Source organism: Nannospalax galili, unplaced genomic scaffold, assembly GCF_000622305.1.
Source record: "Nannospalax galili isolate Female #2095 unplaced genomic scaffold, S.galili_v1.0 scaffold78, whole genome shotgun sequence".
Classification (NCBI taxonomy): Eukaryota; Metazoa; Chordata; class Mammalia; order Rodentia; family Spalacidae; genus Nannospalax; species Nannospalax galili.
The window spans coordinates 2392553-2403130 of NW_008343387.1; the positions used below are offsets into that span (position 1 = coordinate 2392553).

The window sequence follows — 10578 nt, forward strand, 5'->3', positions numbered from 1 at the left end:
GGTGTCAGCCACCATGTAGGACTGAACCCAGGTCCTCTGTAAGAACAGCAAGTGCTCTTAACCACTGAGTCATCTCTCCAGTCCCTCAAATTTCTATTTTTGAAATCTCTCCAAATAGCAAGACAAGTCATTTCCTTTTCACGTTTCCACTAAAATTTTATTTTATTTCTATCTCAGAATGCATTTTCTAAGTATTTCCCACACAATGATCTAAAAATAAAAATGGAAAATTGGCAGTATCTATTTATATTTAAAATACATACCAACTCATTCCTAAAGATTAATCCACAGATATGCTTCTACAAATACAAAGATGCATGCTTATATAAAAATATTTTCTAATAATATATGGTAAATATAAATTTTCATTATTGGGGACAGAGTGAATAAAGCTTGATACAGCTCTATAATGAATTACTAAGCAGTCATTAAAGGATTAGGTAGATTTCCATGCACCAACATAAAATGTTCAGAAAATATTAAGCAAAAAATGAGACTGCTGGGGGCTGGAGAGATGCCTCAGAGGTTAAGAGCACTGACAGCTCTTGCAGAAGACCCAGGTTCAGTTCCCAGTACCCACAAGGTGTCTAACAACTGTCCCTAACTTCAGTTCCAGGGGATCCAGTGTCCTCTTCTGACCTCTGTGGGCATTACATGACAAAAGTGCACTTACATACATGCAGGAAATATAGCTGTGCCCATAAAATAAAATAGTTTTTTAAAAAAGGAGATTGCTAAATGTGGATCATATGCTTTAAACATACAAACAGCAGAAAGTGTCTGGAAAGACCTGAAATTCAGAACTACAGCAAGGTCTTTCAGCCTTAGTATTGCTGAAATTTTTGGCGGGATTTGCTGCAGGGCGGTTAACAGCTTGCCTGGCCTCTGCCCACTAGATTGGAGTGGCATCTTCCTAGTTGTGACAACTGGAAATATCTCCAGACCTTAGCAAATGTCCGCTAAAGGACAAATTCATTCCCAGTTGAGAACCACTAAACTGGAGAATGAAGAGGTGTGAATTAACCCATTTTTACCATATTAAAATTAATTTTAACAACAAAAGAAACCTGCCAGAGTAGAAGAATTTATGGGTTATGACTCTTTGCTTGAAGAGCTATGTGAAGCTAAGCACGGTGGTCCACAGAACTTGTTATCCCAGAACTTGTGAGGTGAGAGTAGAGGCAAGAGATCAGGAATTCAAGGCTAGCCTCAGCTACATACTGAGTTTGAGGCCATCTTGACCCCATCTCAATTCCCCAACATGCCACTAAAAAAATGCTATGTAATATAAAATTGACTATTGAGAGTAAAAATGGAAAGGCAAAAAAATAAATCAATTCTGCTACTTTCTTCCCATGACTTCCCGTTTCCGAGATGATACACTACCCCTTTTCTTACTCCTATGCTCACGTGTCTTCTAGAGACAGTTCCCCATTTCAGGATGGTTCTGAACAGCTCTCTCCTCTTTCTTATAAGACACATACATTCAGACAAACCAAAACGAGATGAGAAAGGTGGAAATTTCTAGTTAATCTAAGAAGCACAGGGAAATGTCACCACTTATTAAAAAACTGAACAAACAAAATTAGTCTAAGTAAAACACAAAATCTGCTAATAAATTTTGCTTGATAAAAAAAAGTTTACACAGAAGAACCATCATTAGTAAGCTTTTTCCTATGAAACTGGCTACTCTTAACACTGTGGAACAACAGGATAGCAGGAGGATAATTACTAATGAAAAAGTTTGGCTGAGTCTATACCATGAAACTCATGAAAGCAATACATATAAAGCTATATAAAACCTAGGGAGAAGTGAAAGCTTGTATGAGTCAGGATAAGGGAAATTAAGGAAACTCTTAAATTCAGTAATGAAAAGATTTTTCAAATTGGCCTTTTAATGTGATAGTAAGGAAGGTGGCAGTCTCCTCACTAACTGGTCATGAGTCAAATAAAATCATTTTTGTTTTCTTTATTCTTGTGTATATGTATATATCTGGGGTGGGGGTAGGGGGCATGTGCATCTGTGAATGCAGGCACCCAAAGATGAACTCAGGTCCCCTGGAGCCGGAGTTGCTGGTGCCTCCAGTCCTTTGTAAGAGTAGTATGTACTCTTAACCACTAAGGCATCTCTCCAAAGCCTACAATTATATTTCTATAAACAACTTCCAGCCATCTTTTCAGCAACTGTGACTATACTCAGTGATAATGTTCAACCTATTAAGAAGGCATATTTAAAAAGTAAAGCTTACATGAAAACTGCTTAAATGCAATAAATATTATAACTATTGTTCATAGCCATCACTAATTTTGGGTCTGAATATATCTGTACGTTAACATATACATATGCTTTACATAAGTGATGTCCGTTAGAATAAAACAACATTTATTTCAGAATCTAACAGTCATAGAAGGAAATATTTGAGGCAATTGAAGATACAATTAATATTACAGCAAATTTAAAGAAACTTACTTTTGCCTGTGTCTGTATAAAAACTTTCTGAAACCTTTGATTGATTTACACCAATGAAGTAGAAAAATAAACCCTTTCTTCTACATTTCGAGCTCATAAGCATGTCAAAGAAGAAATTTCAATCAGCATGGTGGTACTATAAAGCAATCAGCACAATGTTGGAAAACATACCTGACTCTGGCCAGAACAGCTTGTAGAAAGCTCAGCACTGTCCTAAGTTCAGATTCTCGACAGGCTCGCAGAAGCATGCTAAATCCATCATTAAGTAGGTTCTCATGGGAAGAATGTAAGCAGTAGCTGGTCTCAAATACTTCTTGAACACCATCAATATAGACGGAAAGAAGTGTCCACAGAGTATGTCTCTGTACCATTTCATCGTTCTTGGATACCAAGAATTCTTTTGCTTTCTCTCGGAACTCAGAAGAAAATTTCTCAGCCAAAACACCAATGTCCAGGTTTTTCTGCGTATACATCAAAAGGAATGCCATCTGACCCTTCCAAATGAGGGCTCTCTGAGATGAAGTAAAGGTAGGCTTGAGGAAATTCAGGAGGTCTAAAACATGGCTTGCTACATCTTCTATCTCTGCAACAGCTGCTAATAGTAGAAAAAGGTTGAAAAAGTTCTGTAGGCCAACTTCAGTTAGCTCTTCCATTCTTTTTTGATGAAACTTAGAATATATTCTATAAAAGAGGAAAATCAATGAAATTCTTTCACTAAGATCGATCTCTCACAAATACTCTTCTTCCTTCACTATTCATGAGATTATCACTATAAAGACTGAGCTAATTCATGTGTGTGTCGTGCATAGGCATGTGCACACAGGTCCACGGACATTTATTGATAGGAGGGGTCTTCCTTGTCATCCTACATTGTTTGAGTCTGTCTCTCTGAACCCCGTGAGCAACCTTTCAGCTAGTCTGGCTAGCCAGTTTGCCTAAGGGATGCCATCATCATCTGCAATACCAAGGGCTTAAATTTGTAGGCACTGCCCTGCTGGCCCAGGTTATACATGGTGCGGGAATCCTAACTCCCATTCTCATGCTTACAGAGCAAGCACTTTATCCACTGAGCCATTTTCCCAGGACAAGTTTTAGCTAATTCTTCATTTTGATGTTGCCCTGTCACTTTTTCTACCTAGGAAGAAGACCTTCGATTAATGGATGGTCTATCACCTTTCTACTGCCTAGTGATGCAGTAAACCATTACAAGTGAATCACAGAACTCAGAAGATTTTGTCAAAGGCGAGTGGTAATTCTCTTTTCATACAGTACAGTTTTTGTATTTTATTGGCAAATAAGATGGAATACATGCTATAGTCTGGATCTCACATGTAGTTTGTTCAACAGTGCAGTGCTACTGGGAGGTGATGGAACTGTAGGTGAGGCCTAGCAGATCTCCGAGCTTTAACAGACACTACCCTCCTTCTCACTCTTTTTATTTTTGTCACTTTATAATTTGGTGAGTGGTTTTTACTCTGCCATGTGTTACCATCAAGATTTGCCGCCTCATCCAAAGAAACAGATCTAATGGATCATGAACTGAAACCTTTACCACTAAGAGCCAAAGCAAACCTTCAGTATTTATAAACTGATTACCTCAGGCATTTGTTACAGAAACAGAATACTAACATAAGTAATCTTCAAAGTATAATTTGCTGGGATCTTACAGAAATTTTAATAGTACAGTTTTCTAAAACAACTTTTTAAAAATATTTTTCCCTTACTCCTCAGAAAAACCTGATTTTACTTCTATATCTTAGGAAAATTCAAAGTGCTACATGATTTTTGCCCACTTGTAAAAAAGAAAATTATAAGTGCTCAAATAGCTAAGCTAGTCATTAAGAAAATCTCTCATCATGGGGCTCGAGAGATGGTTTGGCAATTAAAAGCACTGACTGCTCTTGCAGAGGACCTGGGTTTAGTTTCCAGCACCCACACAGTGGCTAACAACCAACTCCAGTTACCAGGGATCCAATGCCCTCTTCCGACCTGACCTACAGGGGCACTGCACAACATGGATGCACTTACATGTATTCAGGCAATAATACACACATACACATAAAATAATAAAATATTAAAAAAAAGAAAATCATCAAAACTACTTAATATAACCTAATAATTTATGTACATTTCTTTCAACATTCACAAAATTAGAATCTGGAAACAATTCATAAGTTCTATAACTGGTTCTTCATGATAGAAATAATTTAAGTTCACAAGTTAAATGTTAATTTATGGAGAACTATGTAAGAGCTAATATGCCCCGCAAAGCAAAAATCTGCTTATCTTTGTTTCTTTTACTTTTCCCACTATAGTGGTCGATATATAGTGTTAGTCTAATAAATGTTAAGTGAATCACAATGATTTCTTTAACTAATAAAGTTCTGAGTATTATGTCTTACATAAAGTATTTAAGATTCAAAGACAAACAACTAAACAAGAAGAAAACTATTATTTGAAACTGGGGTTTATAGCCTAGTGCAGGTCATGTGCTTATATAAGTGAGGTCCTGAGTTTGAGCTATAGCATCCTTCCAAAGAAACTACTGTTTGAGCCACATAATTCTTGAAGTTTTAAATACGAAAACTATCTTTAAAAGATTTCTTTAAAAAATATATTCTAAAGTTTTAAAAATCCAAATTCTATTGTCATAATAATATTACAAGAATTATTTACTGTACAGATCAAGTAAGAATTTCATTAACTGGGTATTTTTAGTTTTATTTGAAAAGTATCTCATATAGTCTCAGCTGGCCCTGAATTCTCTATGTAGCAAAGGTGAATTCTTAATCCTCCTACCTCTACCTCCCAAGTGCTGGGAAAGACATATCACTACACAGCTCATTAAATGATTCTTGAAAACTCCATACCCAGAAAAAGAAACATTCTCTCCCTCAAAGTTCTCATCAAACTAAGTGAGCAAGTGGCAGATGGTTGTATACTATACAAAGAGGGCTAAAAAGAGTAGTAGGCACGGAAGTAGGAAAGGAAGAATAAAAACTCCATCCATTAAACAAGGAAAGCACAAAACCAGAGAGGGGAGGAAAGGAGGGAGGGAGGGAGGCTGAACAGTAATGTAAGTCATACCAGAAACAAAAACTAGACGTGCTCCTCAAATGACAACATTAGAATTATCTAGTTCAAATCTCATTGAAGGAACCAGCACTTGATACTGCTGGGCTCGAAGAACACAAAAACTTTAAACACTGAACCTAATAGCTACCGATATACCATAAAGATTTTTTTTCTATCACTTTTAATAAAAGCAAATAAAAGGATTATATAACATTATAATTAATTTTGATGAAAATCCTTCCCAATACTACTTTATTTAATATACAGAACTCCAATCTTTAGTACTAATGAGATAAATACGAATGTGAAACCCTCTAGTTTATGAATATTAAGTTTGCTCCTCCTAACAAACTGGCAGGCTCAAAAAGTTCCATATTTTGCATTCCTATGTGAAGGAATACATTTTACATGTATAAGGACTCTAACCACAAGTTAACTTAAACATACAAATAGTAACACTTCACCAAAGATATCAATGAATATTCCTGACAGAAGAACACACCTTCCTTTGACTTGTTTCCAAGGATGAAGGCCACTGCTTTTCATTGCTTTCTTAACAACTTTTGCCAAAATGCAAAGAAAAATAATGTAACTGTTGCCGGATTTATACAAATCAGGATCTTGTTTATCACAACAGCAGGTTTTCACCACTTCAAGCATAGACAAGGGTGATTTGGTATTAGTAAAGCCTTTCAAAGGTAGCCGAGAAATACTGAAGGAGCTATTCTAAAAGAAAAAAGAAACATAAACTACAGGCATTAGTTTCTTAGCAAATAAAACAGAAAACTGTAAATCTCAATTGGCTCATAAAAGTATGACTCATTTTACTTACACAAGCTATTTTTTATTACATTGTCATTGTCATATATACCCCTCTTGTCACCTCCATCCTCACCTGCTAAGCCCCTCATCCCAAATGACTCCCCTTTACTTTAATGCCTTTTTTTTTTTTTTTTAATAAAATCTAGATTTCACAGATGAGAGAAAACATGCAACACTTGTCTTTCTGGGTCTGGCTTATTTTGTTTAACATGATGATCAAAGGTTCCATCTATTTTCTTCTAAATTACAAAATTTCTTTGCCCTTTATGGCTGAAATAAGACCGTATTGTGCATATACACCATATTTCCTTTTCCATTATCTTTTATCTAAGCAGGTTTTAATAATAAAGTTGTACATAAGATCACTCTACTCCTACATATTCTCAATTGTTCTTCCTTATATTTGCCTTTTTTCTTCGCTACTTTGCTCGGTGTGGGTTTTCAGTCCAGTTTTTTTTGTTTGTTTGTTTGTTTGAAGGCCGCTATCCATTTTGTGACCAGTGATCGCCATATTGCTGGTGTGGATGTCTACGCGGACATCTGTGTCACTAGCTTCTTCTTACTGTACCTGTCTAATTCAGATGACATACTTCACCCTGGGATCTCGGCGTTGCCAGTCTGCTGGCCTTTATAACAGTTGCCGCATGACCTGAACTTCCTTATTCTTTTGGATGGGCAAAGACTGAACACTACTGCTATCTCAACTCTTTTCAAATTGTGGAGACATAATCTTCCTCCCCATGTGAGAAGACGCACTGACATGCCTTTTCTGGTTCTTGCTTCGGTCAGCTCACAAAGAAACTGAACTTCATTTTGGTGCATGCCACTGTAGCAACGACCGCCAAAGGGAAGAGCCCCTTCATACTCTGGATGATTCCATAACTTGGTTATTATGACTAGTGCTAAAATAAATATGGATGTGCAAGTATCTCTTTTTACACTCAACCAAGCATATACACCATGCATTTTCTATATCATGTTATTAGCTGTACAGAGTTTCTTGTGTTCTGGATTTAACTACTTGTATCCCTTTACGGTCACCTCACATTCTTTTTTAAAAATTATTACTAAAGGTGTTTTCTTGACAATTTCATACACGAATATAGTGCATTCTGTTTATTTTCACACCCCCTTAATATTCTTTCATACCTGTCATTTTGCTTAATTGGTGGTTATATCTACAGGCTTCACTATTCATGTTAGTTTATGGCTGAACTTTTCTCTTAGCAGTTACTATTGCATTGCATAAAGAGGCAAACACTTTCTGACACCTTGTGGAACAGCACAATCTGTCCATGTCAGTGGTTTCCAGTCATTTCACTCTGAATAGTTTTAGCAAACACTGATGTTCACTGTCCAGATGCCTTGTCTCCCTAAACACACAAAACAATGATTTTGTAACTTCACCACTTCTAACTAAGCTCACTAGAAATTTGGCTACTCTAAAATACAGTGTCTTCCTTTACTTCCAGTTTCCAAAACGATGTATATTTGTTTTGTTCTTTACCATGGGTAATTATTATAAATTTAGCAACTTGAATGTATTTAATGTTTCTATCCATTGCAGTTACCACTCTTATGCCTAAATTTTCATTCTCTAAGCAGTGGAGTTCTTTCAAACTGGCTTCTGACATGACTTAGATATTGTCCATGCTTTCCTGTGTGACAAGATATTCCTGGCTCACTTCACCTACATTTTGCATCAGATCTACAAATCCGTCATTTATCCAACCAGCCTACACTGTATTTTAGTTATTTTTCTCGATTTAATGAGCTCCATCACATACAAATCAAAACTTGGTATTTTTTGGAAAATCTTCCATTACTATTTTCTATCTTGATAAAAGTTAAATGTTTATTCCAAAACCCAAATATCCTAACCCTTTCTTTTCTCCAAACAAGTAACTGAATTATTTAAATCTAGCTTTGAAGTATTTATTTTCCAAATTCATCCTCTTTTCTAAATCCATTGTCTTCTAGTTCTCAGTCGCATTATTTGTGTACACTACTACTAACTATATCTGTACTCAATTCATTAAAAAAAAACACCACATGCCCAACAGATACCACATGTCATAGTGTTGCTTTCCACTGTTTCCTTAATGAATAAGAATTCATCTGTACATTATCTTCAGCCCTTCATTGTCAAGTAGTCTACCCAGACTATTTTATTCATACCTACTGTTTCTCCAATAGCCACTCTAGTCTTTTCAAAATCAGCACAACAGGAAGGACAATACTTTTACACATCTCTGTGCATTTGCTCATATGGCTTCTTCAACCTAGATACTGCTTCTGTAACTGTAAAGGCTCCAAAGCCAAGATAAAATATCATGACCTTATGAAGTCTTCCATAAGCCCATATACTGGGATAAAAAACTCCTTCTTCTGGTGTTGCATGGTGTTTTAGCTTTTTCCTTCACAATGTGCATATACTGTGTATACTGCCAACTAGCCTAAAAGCTACTCAGGTACCAAGACTGTTTCTTATCAAGACTGTTTCTTATCTATTAAATTTATCAAAGCAATCAACAATTACTGGAAACTATTTATAAATGCAGATTTATAATTTGTATATGTCTATATTTCTAGCTACTCTGTTTATGCTCTTGAGAGAAAAGACACCAAATGTGGCCTCCTGTATGCCAGTTCTCTAAAGACAACATTGAGAAACATGAAACTACTTGCGAGTTATTCCTACTCTCAATAAAAATTATACTTCAAGAAAGTCACAGCTTCCTATAACTAAATCATAAAGATACTCTTCAAATATCATAAGCAAATTTCAAATTTCTGGAACAAAACCATATTCTGCTTACTTACCAGATTCTTACTATAATACTCCCATAGAATGGTGACAATTGAAATGTTTGGCTCCCAGAAATCACAAAGTGTCAAACAGCAGTGAAGATACATTCGTAAATCTTCTTCTAGTACATCATCCTAAAAAACAAAACTGTTCTAAGTTATAAAGGAGTAAGTGGCTTCTCACAAAATGTGCTGAAAAACCTACTACTAAAAAGAATATGAATATCACCAAATCACAGCCATTCTCATCCAGGACACAAGGACTAATATGACATAAAGTAAGGTAAACAAATCTCACCATTAGTATATTCAGATAATGGAAACTATGTAATTAACTTTCACTTTTCATTTCATTATTTAAAACATGTAATAGGCATTTCATAATGTGTCAGAAACCCAAAAAAACAAATCCAACTAAAAAAGTGTGAAAGTGATCTAATAATTAAAATGTTCAAAAATTCAGAAAGCTTGGTCATATTTAAGAACTTGGCCAAATTCTTTTATAAGATTATGACACTTGTTTAAAAACCACAGACCTGGGTCTTGAAAACAGTACAGTGGCAGAATGCTTCCCTAGCATTCAGGAGGCCCTGAATCCAGTCTCCAACAAAACTATTATTATTACTCTTATTGTTATTATTAATTGTTATTACTGCTCAGCAAGCTGGCTAAGAGGGTAAAGGCACTTGCCACCAAGCCTGACGAACTGAGTTCATTCCCTGGGACCCACGTGGTGGATCATGCATAGAAAACAAATAAAAGGTAAGAATGGAAGCAAGGACACCAGTGAAAGGGCAATTCTGTAAAACTATGTCTGGGATAAGAACACAATTTTAGGGATAGTTTTGAAAAAGAAGTGTTTGTTAACAATTACATTAATGTATCAAAGGAAGACACTAAGAAAAATTCAAGGTTGGGCTTTATGAAAATGGGTTCCAGAATTGGCAAAGATCAGGGGTGAAGTAAACAAGTACAGGGAGAATGAACATGGCATCCACACAGAGGTATTAAAGACATAGTATATAAAATAAACAGGTTTAGAGTTCAGGGGCAAAGTTGGAACTGTTGGCATAAATCTGGGTGTTAACATCACATTAATACTTTGTAGAGCTAAGAGGCTACATATAATAAGTCAATGAAAGAACACAACTGAGAATCTTTTGGTGCTCTAGCATTTAGATGAGTATTTTAAACAGGAACAGTGGTGAATAGGCTTGAATGCTATTGAGTAGTTTAAAAATGAGAAATAAGAGCCCTCTGACTTAACAGCATACAGGTCAGCAATGTCTATGACAATAGTACTGTGGGCACAGTGAAGACAGAAACTCGATTACGGATGCCTGAGAAGATAAAAGGAAGTGGAAAAGTAAATATAATTAACAGCTATAAATTATATATATATA

General features: G+C 35.8%; 1 protein-coding gene across 2 annotated transcripts in view; it reads right to left on the reverse strand.

Annotated features, from left to right (window-relative positions):
• Mms22l (MMS22 like, DNA repair protein) overlaps positions 1 to 10578 on the reverse strand; it is a 150213-nt gene that overhangs the window by 70776 nt on the left and 68859 nt on the right. For both annotated transcript variants that reach the window (XM_017799771.2, XM_008839611.3), the window contains 3 exons: positions 9191 to 9310; positions 6048 to 6271; positions 2642 to 3151 (listed from right to left, as the gene is read on the reverse strand). In XM_017799771.2, coding sequence (XP_017655260.1) covers positions 2642 to 3151; positions 6048 to 6271; positions 9191 to 9310 — 854 coding nt within the window. The remainder of the gene's footprint in view (positions 1 to 2641; positions 3152 to 6047; positions 6272 to 9190; positions 9311 to 10578) is intronic.